Raw genomic sequence first — 21,718 nt, 5'->3', positions numbered from 1 at the left:
CCGCCCGCCTCCTCCTCCTCCTCCTCTTGCAAATCGCTGGCTGATGTTGACTGACTCCACAGGCCCAGCCAGCCCGCCGGCCCGCCCTCGCTTTGTGTCCCGTCACGTGTTGCTTTCTGCTCCGCCGAGCCTCCTTTCGCTCCTCCGCCTCTTCCGTGACTCCGCCGGTCCGTCCCCTCTCGCGCGCTCTGCCGCCAACCGCGCGTCCGGCGGTAGGTAGAAATTTCTTTGACCGAAGGTTTCAGTGTGGGGTAGAGAGCTTGGCGGGAGGAGGCTGCCGTTCGCTTGCGTGATAGCCGAGGGTTGTGGAGGCGGGGGGGGGGGGGGTCGTCCCGCCTCCCTTCTTGTTTCAAACTTTGCCAGCGCGCGCTAGACCCGGGCTTTCCAAATGCAGCGTCCCACCCGCGCTAGGAGGCTGCGGTTGGAGAGCCCGGGTCCTACGACGGGTGAAGCGCTTTGAGTTTAAGCAAGGAAAACCGCGGACAGTCGACCACCTCGTAAGTAAGTGAACGGCGACCTCCCCACGCCCCCTCCAATCGTTGCAAAGCCTGGATACGGCCTGCCGTGTGTGTTCACATCTTTCTCTTTTATGTAAGGAGGCCAGATACAAAGGACGGGAGCAGCAGGGCTTGTTTATGCGTTAGGAAGTTTATGTTATGCAATATAATTTTTTTTAAAGCAACATTTACTTAGCAGCAGTTTTGCAGAAGAGGGAATTCTGGCAGGGAATTCTCATCCCCCTGTAAGAAGTTGGAATTGGCACAATTCCCTTTATCTCTCACCTCCTCTGCATCTGGTGGTTCCTCCCTGTTATTTTTTTTTAGAATATATCCTAAACGCGCTCTCTCTCACCCACACACCCACACCCACCCACAAGTGTGTGGGCCCCACAAACACTTGTGTTCACCAAGACCTTGCTCCTTTCATCCCTGACTTAGTACTCTCAAATTTGGACCTGGAGAGGGTGCTCACAGCAAGGATTACACCCATAATTGCAGTGAGCTGCTGAAACATGTGGAGGGCCTGGGACAACTCTAGTTTCCCGCCCCTCCAGCTCTAATCTTTGGACTGGAGAAGGAAGCTGAGACGTGTTTTGGCGCTGGGCCAAAGGTGTTCTGAGCACCTTGGGCTGTTTGGCAGCCAGCCTTCCTCTCCAGAGCCAGAAGAGAAGAGTTGAGCTTGTTTTGGCCCTGGGAGTCTTAGAGAGACTCTGGGTCTCTTTTTGTCACCCTCACCAGAGAGTAATGAAAGACTCACCATGGCAAAGATGGTGCATGGAATTGTAGACCCCAGTAGTGATGCCACTAGTTCAACCAAACTTAGGTTAGGGTGCAATACATTTCTGCTTCCCAACCCACCAGTTGAAGGCTTTTGGTATAGACAAGTTGTTAATTTCACAACATGCTCACTATGCAGTAGATCTACCCAGGTTAAAACATTATTTTTTCTTCAGGTGTGAATCTGTATTTAAACCATTGGGAGTGACAGGCGTTTAAAACAAATCAGTCAGCCATTGTGTCAAGACTGTGCAGTAGTTACCTGCTAAATTACCCCTGAACAGGACAGATTCCTCAGTGCAGCAGTTGCTGGGTAACGTGGGTGGGAGGATGCTGTTGCGCCATGTCCTGCTTGTTCATCCCTGGCTGATGGCTGATTGGCCACTGTGTGAACAGAGTGCTGGACTAGATGGACCCTTGGTCTGATCCAGCAGGGCTCTTCTTATGTTCTTAGGTAGATATGAAAATAAGAGTGCTTGTGGCAAGAAACCAGCTCTCTTTATGGTTTGATGCACTACCGTGGTGTTCAATGCACCACCTTATATAAATCCTGTACGTTGTACAGCTCTCATTTAAAGTAAGGCAGTTAGCTGGATGGGAACTCCTGAATATTTTAAAAAGGCTCTTGAAAATTAATATGGTGGGAGGGAGCCTGGACCAAAAAACCTATTGAAGCTTCTGCAGTGTTACTTTATTCAGAGTCCCTCAATATCCATACATAGAATCAAAAAGGTACTTTACTGGGAAGAGGTTTTTTTCCCCTCATTAATAATCGGTAATTACACCCCCATAATGACTCCTTTGGTGCAGATGCAGAAATTAGTTAGGCATACGATAATCGCAGCAGTTGCTGGCTCAGCTGTACAATAGTGCAAGAACTAATGCACTTGCTCCTGGAAGCCAGTTATTCATAGCAACTAGACTTCACAGCTCTTCATGCGCCTATTCCATTATGCCATTAAAATGTATAGTGCTTCATTTCTAACTCTTCTTGTAGAAAGAAGAGTAAAACCTTTCCCCAGTATTGGGGTGGGGCTGAGAACGTTATAAAACTGTACTTGTTTGTGTATTGGGGAAAGGGGCTGAGTGGTAGGGCACCTGCTGTGTATGCAAAAGGTACCGGGTTCAGTCCCTGGCATTTCCAGGTAGGACTAGGTCTGAAGCCTTGGAGAGCTGGTGCCACTCAGACAATTCTGGGCTAGATGGACCAATGGTTTGACTCAGTATAAGGCAACTTCTTGTCTATCTTTTCCATAGGGCCACGTTGCTCTCAATTAAGGAGAGAGGAATATCATTGTCAGGGTGAGAAATCCCATGGCCCTGAAGTATCTTACGGGGAGCCATAAGATACTTCTGATTCTGGGATAAGAAGTTGGAAACAGTACTTAGAGCCAGGAATCTGTGCTCCCCTGACCCTTGCACCTGGGTGGGGAGAATTGGGTCGGCTGCCTCTCTAAAGTTGGGAAAAACGCCTCAGAGAGGGATTAGAAGAGCGCGTTCCAGTGTGTGAGGAGGGGAAGGAACTGGAGAGGCCAAGATATGAGCTATCCCACGGCTTCTCCAGCCTCCCCCTCCAGGGAAGGGGAAGTGACGATCGCCTCTGCTAAGCCCTCCCGCTCTGCATTTGGGTGAGCCAACGCCTCTGAGTTCAGAGCCTTAGAATCATCAAGAACTGTGCCCAAAACAGGCTTTCCCAACCTGACACTCTCTTGATGCCTTGAGCTATAACTCCCATCAGCTCCTGCTGGCGCAGTTAGCGGTAAGGGGTGGTAGGTGTTGGGGGAAGGCTGCTCTAAAATTACAAATGCTAAATCCTTAGCATTTTATTGCGAATAAGATTTTTGCTAGTCTTATTTTATTTTGCTCTTATTCTGGCCGCTTGGTATGTTCTGAAGTAAACTCATTTTTTAAAATAAATAAACAGATCTTCTGCTCCTTGGCCTCTGTTTCAAGGCCAAGTCACTTTTGTTGACTTCGGACTCTTTTGTTGACCTCATAAATGGAGTTCGACATACAGAGTAAGCAGAAGATATTTAAAAAACAAAGAAGTTACAAGTTGACTAAAGTGCGAAACATGCCATGGTAACAACCTTATATTTTGGCCTGTAGATTCTCTTCAGGTGACTAAATAGGGAAGTTTTAGGGCTCAGGTGGTATACAAGTGTGATCTGCAACAAAATGTTTCAGTGTGGACTGTTCAAGCTGCCAGCCAACCATGTGCTCTTCCAGGATATTTATTTTGTTCCGTTCCCCATCCCCCACTCCAGTTTTTAATTCCTTTCTCAACAGTTAATATTCTACCCACAGACCATGGTGAGCCCATATTGGGGCTTTCCTCCCGTAGGGATTTTCTGAAGTTCTGCCAATCAAGCCTGGATACTGGATGGTGTCATTTTGGCTATATAAGGGGTTGTTGGATCCAGGCTCTGCATTCCATAGATGGAAGGGCGCCATTCATGGAAGGTGCTTCCACACAATTTTGGGGGATCCCCCCCCCCACACACACACCACAGCCTACCCCATTGAATAGCATCCCCCAGTGCTCTCTATTTATTTATTTATTTATTTATTACATTTCTATACTGCCCAATAGCCGGAGCTCTCTGGGCGGTTCACAAAAATTAAAAACATTCAAAGTATAAAACAACAGTATAAAACCATAATATAAAATACAATATAAAAGCTCAACCAGATAAAAACAGCAGCAATGCAAAATTACAAATTTAAAACACCAAGTTAAAATTTATTTATAGACAGTTAAAATACTGGGAGAATAAAAAGGTCTTCACCTGGCGCCTAAAAGAATATAATGTAGGTGCCAAGCGAACCTCCTTAGGAAGCTCATTCCACAGCCAGGGTGCCACAGCAGAGAAGGCCCTCCTCCTGGTAGCCACCTGCCTCACTTCCTTTGGCAGGGGCTCACGGAGAAGGACCCCTGAGGATGACCTTAGGGTCCGGGCAGGTACATATGGGAGGAGGCATTCCTTCAGATAACCTGGCCCCAAGCCGTTTAGGGCTTTAAATGGCAATACCAGCACTTTGAATCGGGCCTGGACCTGGACTGGCAGCCAATGAAGCTGGAAAAGGACTGGCGTAATGTGGTCTTGTCGGCCAGTCCCTGTTAGTAAGCGTGCTGCCCTGTTTTGTACCAGCTGAAGCTTCTGGACCGTTTTCAAAGGCAGCCCCACGTATAACGCATTGCAGAAATCCAAACGAGAGGTTATCAGAGCATGGATAACTGTAGCTAGGCTATCTCTGTCCAGATAAGGGCACAGCTGGTATATCAGCCTAAGCTGATGAGAGGTGCTCTTTGCCACTGAGTTCACCTGTGCCTCAAGTGACAGTTCTGGATCCAAGAGCACCCCCAAACTACGGACCCGATCCTTCAGGGGGAGTGCAACCCCGTCCAGGACAGGGCAAACATCACCTCACCGGACAGATAAACCACCCGCTAACAGTACCTCCGTCTTGTCTGGATTGAGTTTCAGTTTTTTAGCCCTCATCCAGTCCATTACCGTGCCCAGGTACTGGTTCAGAACAGCCACTGCCTCACCTGGGTTTGATGAAAAGGAAAGGTAGAGCTGGGTATCATCCGCATATTGATGACACCTCAGTCCACATCTCTGGATAACCTCCCCCAGCGGCTTCATGTATATGTTAAACAGCATAGGGGATAGGATAGAGCCCTGTGGAATGGCTTAGGAGCCACGGCACAGAGCAATAATCCCCCAGCACCACCTTCTGGAATCGGCCATCCAAGTAGGAGCGGAACCACTGCAATGCAGTACCTCCAACTCCCAGCTCAGACAACCTATCCAGAAGGATACCATGGTCGATGGTATCAAAGGCTGCTGAGAGGTCCAGGAGAACCAACAGGGTCGCACTCCCCCTGTCTCTCTCCCGACAGAGGTCATCCCACAGGGCGACCAAGGCAGTTTCCATTCCAAAACCAGGCCTGAAACCCGATTGAAATGGATCTAGATAATCCGTTGCATTCAAGAGTGCCTGGAGTTGCCCAGGAAAGGGATATTAGCCACCAGCCTGTAGTTGTTAACATCTTCCGGGTCCAGATTAGGCTTCTTCAGGAGTGGTCTAATTACCGCCTCTTTTAAAGAGGCCGGCACCACTCCCTCTCTCAAGGAGGCATTTACAACCTCCTGGACCCAGCCGGCGATCCCCTCCTTACTTGATGTAATGAGCCACGAAGGGCAAGGGTCAAGCACACAGGTGGTTGACCGGACTTGGCCAAGCACCTTGTCCACATCCTCGGGCCTCACTAACTGAAACTCATCCAATAAAACTGAACCGGACGGCGCTCTGAACGCCTCTACTAGTGGAGCTGCGACTTTATCTTCAAAGTGCCATGCAAACTCGTCACAGCGTGCTACCATGGGTTCCACCATCTCTCGCCCTGGCCCAGAGTGTAACAGGCTGCGAACCACCTGGAAAAGCTCCGCCGGACGACACTGAGAAGACGCAATGCTGGTGGAAAAGAACTGTCTCTTTGCCACCCTCACCGCCACAGAGTAGGCTCAATAGTGAGCTCTAACCCATGTTCGATCAGACCCAATACGAGTTTTCCTCCACCTGCGTTCTAGCCGTCTCCCCTCTTGCTTCATCGCCCTCAGCTCAGGTGTATACCAAGGAGCTGACCTCCCTCTGCTCAGAGGGAGAGGGCGCTTGGGCGCGATCGTGTCAACCGCCCGAGTCATCTCTGCATTCCACAGAGCAACCTGGGCTTCGACAGGAGCACCGGCCATACCAGCAGGAAAATCCCCCAGAGCCCTCTGGAATCCATCGGAGTCCATTAGCCTCCAGGGGTGGACCATTTTAATCGGCCCCCCACCCTTGCAGAGGGGAAAGGCCGCCGAAAGTCTAAACCTCAATAAGAAGTGATCTGACCATGACAAGGGGGTAGATGTTAATTCCCCCACTTTCAGACCACCATCCTCCTGCCCAGTCGAAAAAACCAAGTCAAGTGTGTGTCCCTTTGCATGCGTTGGGCCGATGACATGTTGAGACAGCCTCATGGTTGTCATGGCGGCCATGAAGTCCTGAGCCACCCCGGATACAGGAGCCTCAGCATGGAAGTTGAGATCCCCCAGAACCATCATCCTGGGGGTTCTCAACACCAGATCCGAGACAACCTCCTCAGCTCAGGCAGGGAGACTGTTGGGCAGCGGGGTGGACGGTACACCAGCAGAATCCCTAATCTGTCTTGAGTACCCAACACAAAATACAAACACTCCAGACCGGCACTCGACTGAACAGGAAGCCTAGAGAGGGAGATTGTATTTCTATAGACCACTGCAACTCCCCCTCCCCAGCCCTCAAGTTGGTGCTGGTGCTGCACCGAGTACCCAGGAGGGCAGAGCTGGGTGAGAGTAACCCCTCCCAGTTCACCCACCCAGGTCTCCGTGATACATGCCAGGTCAGCCCCCTCATCCAAAATCAAATCATGGATGATGGAGGTTTTATTTTGGACCGACCTGGCGTTCAGCAGAAGCACAACCAAACCCGAGGGCAAGCTGGTAAGGCTGCCAGGAACTATTGGGTTGGGGGAAAAACCAGAAGAGGGGATAGCTGTAAGAAATCTAGCCCCTCTTCTCCTCATCTGGCCTGTTATTCCCCCATCGCCATACCTCCCCTTATCCGTGACCACAGCTATGTGAGCACCCCCTTGCCCCCCTGAACACCCCAGGCACATATTTAAAAATACAAACAGTAAAATAAAATAAAAAGAGATAAAACGCCACAACGTGCTGCTGTTAATCTGGTTGTTAACCAAAGGTAGCAGGACTGTTGTCTTCTTTCCTCTGCTTCTGCTCATTGCGACGCCAAGTGCGCACTTAGCGTCGCACTTTGCGCGATGCAGAGGTGCGTGCAGAGGCGCTGCCCCTGGCAGCCTAGCCCTTATAACTGTTGGGAAGGAGAGGCCAGTCAGCTGATGGTGATGTCTGTCAGGGTGTGTGTGTGTGGCAGCAGAAACAAGCTGCAAGAAAGGGCTTTTCCCCAACCCCAAACACACTCCCCTGTTGCATGTTCAGGGGCTGGAGGGGCTGCTGTATGTGGTGGTGGTGGTGGTGGGGTAGTTGCACACGCCTAAATCTGGATCCATCCTAAGAACTGGCAGACAAAGAACCAAGATCACTATTAATATATATAATAAGGTGGGCTAGTAAAACATTTTAGGGGCTAGCAATTCCTGTGGACTTGTTTTAAATTATTATTATTATTATTATTATTATTATTATTATATTTATTTGTATCCCGCCTTTTGCCCAATTCTGGGCCTCATGGCGGCCTTACAAAATTCAAAAGCTCTTTGCAACAACCAATATACTTTCCTAGGCCATTTACCATAACAAGTAGTATTCCTGGATCATCTTTTTTTTAGGCTCTGTTCATGTTGAAGAATAACCTGGCCTTTTTTTGGCAAGGTTTTGCCTTATTATGATTTCACTCGTGGTCTTGTACTACCAAATGTAAATGTTATGTGCAGGATTATGATTGAATGGACAACCAAGCATTTCCCTGACATATATTAGTAACTTGTCTGTCACTTGGACGAGGTCTCCTGTCTATTTTGCATATTTATACTGTACTCATTTCTACACAGGTTTTCCCAGGTGGTGAATAGAGTTTGAGGAATATACAAGTGATATTCCTTCTTAGACATTTGTGAACTGCAGCAGCAATGCATACCAGCTACATTTCCAAAATAGTAAAGTTATGTTCATATATTTGATTAGTTTAATAAAGTTCCTGAACCAAAAGTCCCATCTGAAGGGGATGTTTTTGAAATATAAGGGGTTGGATTCAGGATCTTTTTCCTCAAGAGGAAGGATTCCGCTTGAGGAAGATTTTGGGGGATTTCTCACCACAACAGCTCACCCCGTTCAGCAGGGTCAACTGACTTTCTGCATAGCATTTTAGAGGGTTGGAGGGGCCGCTATGGAAAGGAGGAGGCAAGGAAATCCATTTCCAACAATGCAGTTGATCCTGTTTAAATCTGGATCTAACCAAACGTTCTGAAGAAGATCCTTGCATTGAGAACTTTTTTTAGTGGGAAAATATATATAAATGTAATAAATAAATAGTCATTTCTGGGTAGCAAACTGTCAGAGGAAATTTTAAGATTCTACTTGAAACATTCTTAAGTTTAAAATCTCTGCTATAGAGTCTTGCAGGCTCTTGCCTTTTAGTGCTTTGAGCTATCCCGCTGGGCAAAATTAAGGTTACTCATACAATCTTAAAAGACCAACTTTATGTATGTTATGGGTGAAAACTAGCATATAGCTAATTCGTGCCAGGGATTAGCAACCTTTGGCTACTGGAAACCGTCCCAAAATGTGTTGCCAGAACTTAAGGAGCAGAGTTGTTTCTGGCATCATGCTATGCCTGAAAATGACATGAGGTCAGGGAAAAATTCGCTCCTTTATCCAGCTCTAAGCCTGGAGTGAGTGTGTGTGTATGTGCAGAAAAGAAGCTACCCTGCCAGCAGCTCAGAACTGTTCTGGCCCTGCATCCAGTGGGTGCTCTTAGCTAGGGCACAGAGCCAAGCTAATGGGCCATGGGTTCAGCTTCCACCCTTCAGCATGGAACTGGAGAGGGCAGAGGCATGTTAGCTTGCCTCTGCCTGTAGCTCCAGGTTTAGATTCTTACTTGCTGGAGACCAGCTTCTCTTTTGTCAGGTTGAGGGAGGTGAGCAAGATTATTGAACACCGGTCCTTACTCATGAGTAGGTGTGAGGTGCTTTGCAACCTGAATCACCCTCACTCTGCTTCAGGTTATTTATTTATTTATTATAATTATTTATATGCTACCTTCCAGGATACAAATCCTGCCAAAGCAGCTTATAAGTAATATAAAAATAATAAAAACACAATAATATTAATTAAAAATAAAATGTTACGTTTTCATGTGTATTGTGTATGTGCAATGGAGCTGAGTAGTAAGTTACTAATGTGCCAGTGTTATTATGAGAATTATTACTTCTATGACTAACTTTATCTTCCATTTCCCTTTATGAACTGAAAACAGATGCTCAAATTGGCAGATATATTTAATGCCCCAAGTGATGATGAAGACTTTCTTGGTTTTGGAGCTGATGTTCCCATGGAAACACTATCAATGGAGGACAGCTGTGAGAGTTTTGATTCGTTAGAGTCAAGAAAAATGGTAGGCAAATCTTGTAACAAATTATACATAAGTTTCTATCTAGTAAAACTTCCTATAAACATAGAGAAAAGCACTATATTTACCTATGGTCAAAGCTGAAATCTGTTTTTTTTCCCCTTCCGGAATAGTTTTCTAAAAATGAAATACCCATTCAGAACGAAGAGTATTTTCCTTTTTGCATTGTACAGTTGCTATTCATAACTGTTCTGCAATCCAATGAAAGTTAAGCACTGTTAAGGCTCATCGATTTCAGTGCAAGATTTAAAGCAAGTTCTTAACAATCTCCTACTGAAGTAAATGAGACATGAAAGTGCTGAAAGATAGTAACTTGTTCGTTGCAAAGGTAGATCTTAAATTCATTTCTCTTTGATCTAAATCTACTGTGGAGATTTAAGGAGTTCTGACCGAGCAGGTTGCGGTAGTCTGAACTAGAGATTACTAGAGCATCCATTATGGTGGAGAGGATACACAGTAGTGTACCATCTGACATAGGAAATAGGCAGTTCTTGAAGAATGCAAGCAGCACAGTCAGGTATTTTTAGTCTGGAACCTGATTCTTCAAGAGGGAGGGTCTGTCTAGAACAAGCTGAAGGCCTACTGCAACATCAGCATGATCACCCACCATTAGCAACTCACATTGCAGTCCAATGTATGCTTACTCAAAAGTAAGTCCCATCAAATTCAGTGGCATTTACTCTCAGGTAAGTGTGTGTAGGATTAAGGTCTTCAGCTTACTGGCTGTCATTCAGCCTAATACGGATTCCATGTGGGCACCAATCTGCAACTGTCACTGATGACATCCAAGCTCCAGTTCCTCACATGCCCAACATCCAGTACATGTATTCCACATAAGTGGTCTGACAGATGGGATGCATAGCAGGAGAATCAGTCAGGGGGCCACCATTAACACCCTTCTGTTGGTACCTTACTGAAGACCAGATTGAACATTGACAAGGTAGGACCCCTGCTACATCCAACCAGGTGACACAAGCCCAATGAGACTCCTAATCCTGAATGATAGCAGGCTTTTTTTTGCAATTCATCTGGCATTTAACAGCAGCAACCCTTAGAGTTGATGGGCCGTTGGTGCTAATCCTCTGACATTGTTGGCTGAAGGAGGACCTGGATAGCAGCCTCTTTCCACTCAGTCTTCCCCTTAACTACAGCAACCCTACAAATACTACTATCAGGAGAAGTCCCTGCTGCAACTGGGACCAGCTCACACCTGACCTTCCACCTCTGTTTGAAAAAGGCCTGTTCCAAGTCTGCCAAGGAAAGTCGTAATGTAGACATGAAGTACACTAGTTTCAGTTTGTTTCAGCCATACAGTTTCCCATTAAAGTAACTTCCCTTTGTGTGTGTGTGTGTGTGTGTGTGTGTGTGTGTGTGTGTGTGTGTACATGGTCTACCCCCTTCTAAGCAGCTGCACTGTACCTATCAACAAAAGAAAGTAATTTTACTGAGAACTCCCTCCAATTATCTTTAATAATTCACAGAATTTGATTTGGTGTGTAGAACGATTTTTCCCTCAAAGTTTTTTCCCCACTCATCTATTGTATCTGATTTTCACTTATATTATCTCAATATAAAGAAGTGTATAATTACATTTAGGAAAGGAAAGGCAGAGAAAAGTGGGAATAAAGATACCTAGTGAAGTGCAATTGTATGAAAGGTCACTTTGAGTCTTGCATGAGAGGAAGTAGTAGTGAAGGAAAATGAGAGAAATGCTTTCAAATAAACTATTGCGATTCTCCAAAGTTTTATGGTATATGAGTCTTTCAAAAGCACCTCAGTGGCATCGAAGGAAAGTGTTGCATTTTCCGAATGGAGAAGAAAATTGCCCACTTGAATGATCTCGTTTGTTTTACCCATTATTATTTATCCACCACTTTCCTTCAGCAGCATCTTATATTTTTTCCCATCTCCACATCTATTTGTTTAATAGTTCACTTTATATTTTGTGCTTCCATGCATATTGGGAATCATGTGTATTTATGCTTGATGTTGCAGGACATTCATTTTCAGCCCACGTACCTAACTGAGGAACTGAGAGAGATTTTCACAGAAGACACGGATTCAGAAAATGAAGCATTTGAAGGATTTTCTTCAAATGAGCATGAAGTAAGTTGCGAGTAAGATATGGAGGTGCAAAGCACATTTCCATAGCATTTGCCTTCATTATTTGATTTTGAAGTTAAAACTCCTAAGATAAAAATGCTCCCATGGAGCAGCTTGCAAATAATCTGTAAAATAAGACAGGTTTACAATTTAAAAAGACATGACACACAAGGAAAAGAGGATGGGGAAGGAAAAGGAAAAAATCAATTCTTTCAGTAGGGCTGGTAGAATGGCCCTGCTTTCCTTTCAGTACAGCCTTTTGGAATGGTTGCTGCTGGTGACATATACATTTGCCCATTTGCTTGTTTTAAGAAATACTTTTGCATAGCATTGAGATTCAGGAGCTACAACAGGGCTCCTTCCTGTGCCACAAATATAACATCAGACACCCCAGACTCCATGAGAAGTGTCAGTGTTGTGTCTCCTTCCAGTTATAGTGTTGGGCTAATTAACAAAAGTGTTGGCTTACAGTGTTGGCTTCTCTCATGTAGCTTGGGGCTTCCATCATTACCTTTGCATGGGAATGAGCTTGCCATCATGGTTTTTGCAGTGAAGGTAACAAAAATGGCTAATAATAATAATAACAACAACAACAACAACAATAATAATAATTTGGAGACCAGTTTGAACTCTCCAGAATCTAAGGCCAGAGGTCTTCTGCAAAACCTGCAACCTGCTCCTTTTTTAACGAGATACTAGGAATTGAACCTGGGACCATCTGCATGCAAAGAATGCGCTCTATAACTGAGCTGTCATCCCTGATCTGGGATTATTTCTTCTAGCACAATTCTATGTATATCTATGCAAAAGTAAGTCTGGGATAGGATGCAGCAGTAGTGTGCATTGCAAGTTAGTTCTGTGCACACAGCTGTAATTTCTATAATGTGTTTTCTGTTGTACTTTAGACAAAATCTGGTACCTCTGAAGTAAGTGGAGACTTTGCAGTGATTCAGATTTGACCTTAAATCAGCCCTCATATTTTTGTCTAAAGCTGAAAACGTTTTGATTATAATATTCTTGGCTCTCTTACGCAGATGGTGGCCACCTATGCCTTGCTTAATTGCAGTGCACCCAAGGAGTAATCCGTTCCTATGGCTAAGGCCGTCTTGGACAGTTTATATGAAATGTATCCATGTAGATTAAAAATCAGATTGTATGTATTTTTTTAAGATTCCTTTTCTATAGGGCCTGTGTGAATGAGGAAAATGAAAAATTAGTTTTTCTGCATGATCTTGAAGTAACTATAACGTAGGCTGTTTCATTCATTCTGTTTTTAGGCAGTGGAATCAGATCTGGAGAGTGGCCCTTTATCTTTAATGGCGGCAGAAGAAGAAGAAGAAGAAGAAGAAGACAGGGCAAAAGATCTCTCTAAGAGAAGGAGCTTCGGCTTTCGTGTAGCATTGCAATTTCCTACCAAGAGATCTGCTGAGAAGACTTCTTCCAAGTTCTGCTTAACGGACAGTAAACACCCACGCTCTCTTACCCAAACCAAAACTAATAAAACATGGGGCACAACAGGTCAGGAAACTTCTTCAGGGTCTGGGGAAGATGCTAAAGAGGCACCAGATGAAAGCTCTAGTGCACTGCTCAAAAGAGCCATGAATATCAAAGAAAATAAAGCCATGGTAAGAACTGGCATGCAAACGGCATTGTCACACACTAACTGTAAAGGTATATTTCAGCATTCTTGGTTTTTCTTGGTATTAATGCAAACTACAAGGATTGAAGGCTGCTGTGTGCATCACAATTCTAGACCAAAAAGTAAGCATGTTCTCTTTCAATTTGATTTGTCTTTACTTATCAGACTGATTTTGAAATCAAATGCTCATGGTACTGCACAGAACCGAAGATAAAACAAATATAATGCACAAAATACACAACTCATTAAAATCAAACTGAAAAAGCTTTATGGAACAAAAAAAAATCTTCACTGTGATGAAATCCCAACAAGGAAAAGAACTGGTGGACCTCTTCTGGGAGGGCTGTTCATAAAATGACCACCACCAAGAATGCCCAACCGTGTGCACACTAGTACCAGACCCCTCTAAAAGAAGGCCCTCAGAGGAGCCTGTTGTCCATGCATTTAGTTTAAGGTGAGGAATATATAGGTGGAGGTTTTCCTTTGTGTATGCTGGGCCTAGGCTGTGGAGGCCTTGAAAGCTAACAATCTGCACCCTGAATTGAGCCTGGAAGGAACTGCTAATGGAAACATTCAGAAGTAAGATGGGGAGAGCAATCCTATGCCCACCAGGCAGCACCTCCGAGGTGCTGCTGCTAGATGGGCAAAATCACTTGTCTAGCAGAAATGCAGGATGGCTGGAGCTCTGCATTGGATACTTGGTAGCCTCCAAGTTTGGAGGATGTCAACTATCTGGATAGGACTGCACCTTAAATTATGGTTTAATGTTATGAGACTGAGCCTCAGGCAGCAACAAGGAGATTGGAATGCTGCCTCAGCAGTAAGCCTATATACACCAGTTGCTGGGGAACATAGATGGGAGGGTGCTGTTGCAGCGTGTCTTGCTTGTGCTTCCCTGGTCGACAGCTGGTTGGCCACTAGCATGGCTCTTAAGTTGACCTCTGTTTTAAATTAACTAGGTTGTTGTGACATCTGAATCCAGACAAACTGCAGTTAGTTTTAACTATGGTTAATGGAAACATCTACTATACATATATACATATATTGCTATAACTTACATTTAAAGTTCCTCACGCCTTTTAAGAAGCACTAAATTATTAACTTGAATTTGTAATACTCTGTCTTGAAATTAAAGCCCAAACCCTTTTACGCTGGAGAGTTTTACATGCAAAGCTTTAAAAGTACTTAATATTGAAAATTTGCATAAATCTGTGTACTTACGTTTAAATCTCTGTTGCAATTTTATTATTGATAATCTAGCCACAACACACTAAGAAAATGAATCTGATCATAGATAAAATGGCTACTAGGAAGTATTGAATGTGTATCTTAAATATTGCCCAATTTATACACTGTCATTTTCCTCTTTTCAGCTTGCCCAGTTATTAGCAGAACTGAATTCTATACCTGACCTATTTCCAGTGAAAAGCCCTCCCTCAACTCCTGTAAGTATCAGTGCATAAATATTTTGGTAGGACTCGTCCCTTTTCTGAAGTGAAACAGTATGGGTATCTAAGGGCTGCTTCTTTTGAGGCATTAACCTGGTTCAAATTATCACTGCGGCCCACCATGGCTTATCAGCCACAGTGAGTTGCGGTACCCACAGGCACCAAGTTACCAATCCAAGCCCCCACTGCTGCAGCTTGGCATATTGGCCAAATCTGGTGAGGGTGGCTCAACCCTACAACAGGCCATGGATTCTGGGTGCTTTGTTAGCCACCCCAACAAGACACCCTTTCGGACCACATGAAAACCTGCCCTGCGAGGGTAATTATGTAAATCAGCCAGCACGTGACCAGATCACACAAGAGTACTCATGAAAGCTCTGTTCTTTCCTCCCTAGAAACAGAAGAAAACACCAAGGAGGACGTTTTCGGAAGGCCAGATAGTGCGCCGTACTAACCCAACCAGGAATGCTCGTCCACCAGAGAAATTTGCCTTGGAAAACTTCACTGCAACTGCTGTCAGATTTGCAGAACAACTTAACAGTTACAGACAACAGAAACTTTTAAAAAAAAGACTAAAAGGGGTACATGTCTGTTTTAGCTTTTCAATGTTTATATGTTGTTTATAGCATCATCATCAATAACAATCTCATAAAATACTTAACGAGGACAGGAGAGTAGAAAGTAAAAAATCTAGTTTAAGAAACCCAGTGGCTATTTAGTGTGCTAAAGCAATGTCATTAACATGCCCATGCAGTCTAAATATATTCTTGACAGTTTTGTTCTAGAATATGGCAAGCACATCCTGGGGGAAATAGGTAGAGTTAGATGGATGGTGTAAGACAAAGGGCTTCCAGCTGTCTAAAAGAAAGAAGGGCATGTTAAAAGTAAAACTGAAGGAAAGAAAGGGAGATAGTTTTGTAGTTTGAAAACTGGCACCAATCTGAATTAAAAGATTGGCACACCAGGGTCTTCAGCACTGTGATTTCCAACCTTACTGCAATGTAAAGTATAGACATATCAGGAAAGTACTAAGGACTGGACACCATCATCACAGTTACACTTCCTGGGATAATCACGAAATGTGGTTTCCTACTGATGTGCTAGATTGTAGTCCTAAATTGCTCATAACATGCGAGGTATTTTTTTTAATGTTTTGGATGGCAGCTCCCAGCATTCCTGACCCCTAACCATGCTAGTTTGGGCTGATGGGAGTTGGGGAAGCCTGCTTCAGCCTTACAAGGATTGCCATCTTTATCTGCGTATGAGCAGCACTGAGTCTAAATGTAGTGGGCCTGATTTTGCTTTGGGTTCTTGTGTGCTCTCAAAATTGAAACTTGTAACGTAAGTGGAGTACAAAGGACATGGTGAAGTGAGTTTCTTTCATAGGGCAATTTGGGACTCCCCAAAAGAAGAAGATCATCAAAATACTGCTCATTCCGGCCGGTTGAAGATATAACTGATGAAGAATTAGAAAACGTTGCAATAACAGTTAAAGATAAAATCTATGATAAGGTTCTGGTAGGTATATGCTTTCTTCTTTAGATACTTGGGTGTGTCTAAATTATATTGAGCAAATCTAATATTTGAGATCAAACCATTTTGACTACCTTGTCAATTTGCTGAATGTTCTTTACATAGATTTGCATTTTGTATGTTGATTAAATTGCCACTGTGCTCTTCGTACTGACTTAGATGTTGCTTTTCTTCCCCTTCTTCAAATGAGACTATTGCTGATATTCCTCTTCTATCATTCTATTCCAAAGTACTTAACGATAGCTTAATTAGAGTGGGTAATAACATTGCAGATTTTTACGACACAGACAGTAAAGCATCTACCAATGACCTGGCAAGACATTATCAGGGGAAGATGGTGCCTGGAGAAAGTAATGCTTAGTGTCACCCTGGCATCATAATAAAAGCTGGAATTAAAACTATTGTAACTCTTACAGCATGAACTAAGTTCGATTTTACACCGTGTTTATCACTATCTAATGTGAATATTTCTGAAATAGGGCACTTAAAAGTATTAGGATTACGTTTGGACATCCCAATCATTTTGGTTGGTGAACACATCTATAATTTTGAGAGTATCATGAATACTCTCACAAAATAGCAACCTTTGGAGGGGTGGTGTGTGCTTACCCATTCAAAAAATGGGTGCCATAATCCAGGCACAAAACCATTTTTCCAGAAGGCAAACTGGTGAGGCTAAAAGAAAAGTAATTTCCCCAAGAACCTAAGTACAAGGCAGAAGTGTGCCACAAACACAAAAGCTCCAGTTTAAACACATATACACAAACACATACCAAACCCAGGCAAAACACACGCTAAACCAAAACAAGCAAACAAAACACAGACACCCCAATAAAAATGACAAAAAAACTCATAGTACAGGCAAAACATCTCCATTCACTCCTTCATGACACTTGCTACCATCACCAGTTTACCTATTTCTTTTTTCTGGGTGGCTGGGCTATAGCCACGCACTGTTTTTATTTTTTAAGAATGCCTCTGGGGCTTATGTGGAGCTCTGAGGCATTCTTGGATAGAAAGATGGCCTAGAAACAGGCACTTTGCTTTTCAGAATGCCCGCCTCCAAGTTAAACATTAAAAAAAAAACCCAACTGAGGGGCAGAGAGCCTGATGGATGCCAAGGGGCCCTTGGTATCCAAATGGGGAACCCAGTATTATCTGCACAAATTTGACTTGAGGGGCAGTTCAGTTTGGGAGTATTGCAAGTAGACAAAAAAATATGACCATGTAAATTGACTAGCTGGCAGAGAAATGTTTTGGTGTCTGTGTTAAATGCACCCACCCACACCCGAAGAAACTCAACAGTAGAAGACTGCTCTGTGCACACACAGTGAATGGAGATTGAGGTGCACACACCACGTGTGATTGTGGAGGATTAGCAGTAACTTGTCTCTGACCACCCATTCTCTGAAACAGGCAGGCAAAGTGTTTACTGAACAATATCCTGTGTAGAAATAGGATATTTATCTATAAATCTAATAAATAGTTATTTGTAAATATTTCTACATGGCTATAACTATGAAGTAGAAGTTTTATTTATTAGATGCATAAATAACTTTTCCAAATAAGTTCAAAGCTCTGGCTTTATAGATATGGCAGATTCACATTACATGTTGTTTCTCAAGACAAGGTTACAGCGTTTTTTGAAACCTTCATTCCATATTGATTGAGGTGGAAAGAGCATTTTCATCATATTCAGCCCATCAACAAAAATGAAGGATAGCTGTGATCTTGGGCAGTAAACAGTTGCTTGTAAAAAATCTGTGCAAGCATTTTAAGAATTGGTCGTAGGAGTCTACCTTGTTTACCTCTAGAAGCACTGGGAAATGGCATTTAAAAAGTTAATGTAGTTGTCTAATTCTCTGTATAATTATTTCCTTCCTGACTAAACTTGCATTAGGGAAGTACATGCCACCAATGTCGACAGAAAACAATTGATACAAAGACCGTTTGTCGTAATGAAGGCTGTGGGGGCGTAAGGGGACAATTCTGTGGACCGTGCCTTCGTAATCGCTATGGAGAAGATGTGAAATCAGCACTTCTGGACCCAGTAGGTACACCTAGTCAGTTGTTTAAGGAGTGGGATACAAATGGACTCATGCTAGCAGAATTATTGGAGATCTAATAGCTTCACTGCAGTTATACACATCTTGAAAACCAAGACACACCGTGTTTGCAGCTATGATGCTTATTATGAGATGACTTCAAATAATTAATGCCCCCCTTTCCTTTAAGGACTGGATATGTCCTCCTTGCCGAGGGATCTGTAATTGCAGCTACTGCCGCAAACGTGATGGTCGTTGTGCCACAGGAATGCTCATCCACCTGGCAAAGTTTTATGGTTATGATAATGTAAAAGAATACCTTGAAAGGTAAGGGGATTTTTAAAATTTGGTATCAGTGGAGTGTGTTCAGTTTTTGTCTGTATGGATACAGGTGATGTAAATGGTGAGAAACTATATTAAAAAAAACTTTGGGTGAGGAGTATTTAAGAGGTTTTTCTTAAGAAGTTACCATTGAACTCTGGACAGAAAGTCCGGTGTGATGACTTCACTGTTTTAAAAGTAAGGTGAAACTCCTATTACCTAGATCATGGGTAGGCAATCTTTTTGGACCCATACACACTTTTGACATAAATGTGTAAAATGTTTGGAAGCACCCCCTTCTCTGAATTCTCATTTTTCTTGCCATCCCCCAGCTCTTTGACCCAGGGGACTTTGGGTCCCACCTCTGTTCAAGTCAATGGAGTGATACCACCCCATTGACTTTAATAGAGGTGGAGAAAAGGATTCACTTTAGAAGGAGTAAATGGCTAGAAAGAGGACCCTGTTGCCCCAAGAGTTCTTAGTGGGGGGTGGCCTTCCTTGTCCCTAAAACTATTTTTTGGCAGGGCACTCTTTTCCCCACCGCTATAAAGTTGTTAGACAAGCATGCTGCTCGGGAAATAAAGATGAGCAGAGCGCCGTGCAAGGGGCCTCATGCACACACTTGGTGCACGGGCAGGAGGGGCAAATTCCACGTTGCTGACACATCTAAATAGAAAACGTTATATATGTTACTGCCATAATCCAGAGACACTGTAACAATAAGCAATAAACGATGTCGCAAATTCTGAGACTAACCAGAAATATGAATAGCTTTCTTCTCCTGCTTTAACACATTCTTTGTTGTATCCAAAGCAGAACTCATGCATTCTTGTACGCACTCTCTCAGATGGTGAGATGCGAGTACTCAAATTGCAGAGTCCTCTCATCTCAAAGCATGAGTTCTGCTATGGAAATTATGGCAGAAGCATGGTGAAGAGTAAGCATTAATTGTAGTTTTTCCAGAAGGTTTGCAGGCATCCTGTATTTATGCAGCAGTCCTATTTATCTGAATCTCTACATGTGCTTGCACCTGACACTTCTGAGTTTTCAAAACATGACTGTCTCAGTTTTGAAAAATAACCTGTTGCGTGCATTTGGCAGTTTGCCTTGCCACTTGCCATGAAGCACAGTAATCAAAGCTGTAATTTATCCTCTCCAATGTGAGTCACACCAACACATTTAACAGAATTATGACCATCTGAAATATAGTTGATAGTATCTACTTACATTTTATTTAACCTCTAAAAGTGAAGTACACGTCTGTTTTTCTTTTCTTTTCCAGCTTACAAAAGCAACTTGCGGAGGATGACTGAAAATACCATAGCTGTGCAAACACTTTTTTTTATTACTTAAATCAGAGTTGGAGATTTAAACTTCTATTACAATGATGTTTATACATATAGAAAGATAGGGCAGAAGTGATTACTTTAAAATTGATGTTGTATATGTTACAAAGATTTCTCAGGTAAATGACTGTTAAAGGAATCTGTATGTTATATGTTCTTTGCCACAATGCACTGGGATATTTTTTTTTCTGGCAAAGCCTTATTGAAATGAATGGCAATTAAAAACAGTTTCCATTCATTTCCATGGGGCTGATGCAGGAGAAATGCTTGTGGGTTATGCTGCTTAGGAATAGACTCCAGATGTCAGTGCTTAATGTTCAACAGAGCTGCAAAATTTATTGAACAGCTACACTTAATTTCATTAGAATTATTTTCAATTCATTTCTTAGATTTTAGAGATGGAACTTCATACTGGAACAATATTTTATTGCCAGTGAAAGAATGTGAATACTCTCAGCAATTTTTTTAACCTCCAGCATCTTATTTAAAACAAATGCCCCCCCCCCAAATATTATTCATACAATTAATATTATGACATTTCAATTTAAGTCAATGTTTCTTAAACTTTTTTGATTCTTTGTGGACGGGATTCAAATGTATTCCATCCTTCTCCAACATCAGTCATCTGTTCTACAGCAGAACATGCAGAGCTTCCAAGCAGTCATAAGAATACAGCCTGAGTGAATAAATCTGTACACTAATAAAATAGTGGAAAGGGAGATTGAATGAGGCATCTAAATTCTTCCAGAACAACACACAGGGAAACACCATCTTGATGAATATTGCCTAAAATTAATCAGAACGGGCACATTCCAGTCAAAGTTGAGCATTTTAAATTCTATCAATTGGATAGGCTTACGTGTGTGTTTAAACCCATCCTCAAAATCATCTGGATTTTGAGAACATAAGAGACCTACTGGATCAGACCGAAGGCTAGTCCAGCATTCTTTTCACACAGTGGCACAACAGCTCTCCTTGGGAAGCCCCAAGCAAAATAGCACCCTCCTGCTTATGTGCCCCTGCAAAGAAGTGCTCAACCTGGGCTCATGGCTAATGTCTTCACAGTGAAGGATTTTACTCTATATGATTTTGCTCTGTATATTTAACATCCATGTCTTGCCACTCTCTAGGAAGAGGTCAGCAACAAGGTACTTTGCCAGAAGGTAGGCTCTACCAAAGATTTTCTCCTTCAGATTCTTTGGATGTAACAAATGTATCAAAGACCTCTTCCAAAAGCTCCTTTCCATCTGATGTAAGCTGCACTATGTAATCAAACTGAGGGGTGTACAATCAACCTGTCAGTGACGGCTGTTTCTATCTCTACTTTTGACACCATCTTAAGAGCCTTTCAAAGTAAATTTTAAAATCTAGTGGATTGCCTCAGAGGTGAAATAGGCATAATGTTTGCACGCATCTAAATATTCAGAAGTTACATGGGCGCTTGCGATCTATATTAATGAATGTTTAAAGCAGTGTAAAGTCTGGATAAATACCCAGAAGACAACTGTGGGCTGTATTGGCACATTAGTCATACTGGCGTCCATTTGTTTCCGTATGCAATACACCGTCTGTCACACCAAATTGAATGGGACAATAAGATGACTACTTTACACACTGGAGTATTTAACCTAATGTTTATTTTGATATTCTTATATTGATATTAAAATGAGCAAGACAACACATTTCTTAAGTGAAATCTATTTTTAAAAAAAGAAAAAGTATTTTACCCTCAGACTGTAAAAACATTTGAGATATTTTGCATTGCCTATGGAGTTGAATGACTCATCTGCTTTGGAACTTTATTGTAGGT

General features: G+C 43.0%; 1 protein-coding gene across 2 annotated transcripts; it reads left to right on the top strand.

The window, feature by feature from the left end:
• Positions 1-150: 150 nt before the first annotated feature.
• On the top strand, positions 151-20,410 carry CDCA7L (cell division cycle associated 7 like). 2 transcript variants are annotated; one of them, XM_063123883.1, is made up of 10 exons: positions 151-212; positions 9,321-9,458; positions 11,484-11,579; positions 12,854-13,201; positions 14,589-14,660; positions 15,059-15,244; positions 16,050-16,181; positions 18,097-18,246; positions 18,432-18,568; positions 19,845-20,410. In XM_063123883.1, exons 2-10 carry the CDS (start codon positions 9,321-9,323, stop codon positions 19,873-19,875), a joined length of 1,290 nt encoding a protein of 429 aa, XP_062979953.1. In that variant the 5' UTR covers positions 151-212; the 3' UTR covers positions 19,876-20,410. The 2 variants fall into 2 exon arrangements, with proteins under 2 accessions (XP_062979953.1, XP_062979944.1); XM_063123874.1 differs by having other exon boundaries at positions 11,469-11,579.
• Positions 20,411-21,718: the final 1,308 nt, after the last annotated feature.

This window comes from Elgaria multicarinata, chromosome 1 (assembly GCF_023053635.1).
Source record: "Elgaria multicarinata webbii isolate HBS135686 ecotype San Diego chromosome 1, rElgMul1.1.pri, whole genome shotgun sequence".
Taxonomy (NCBI): Eukaryota; Metazoa; Chordata; class Lepidosauria; order Squamata; family Anguidae; genus Elgaria; species Elgaria multicarinata.
The sequence above is the reverse complement of the archived record's forward strand: the minus strand, read 5'-3'. Positions and strand labels throughout refer to the sequence as shown.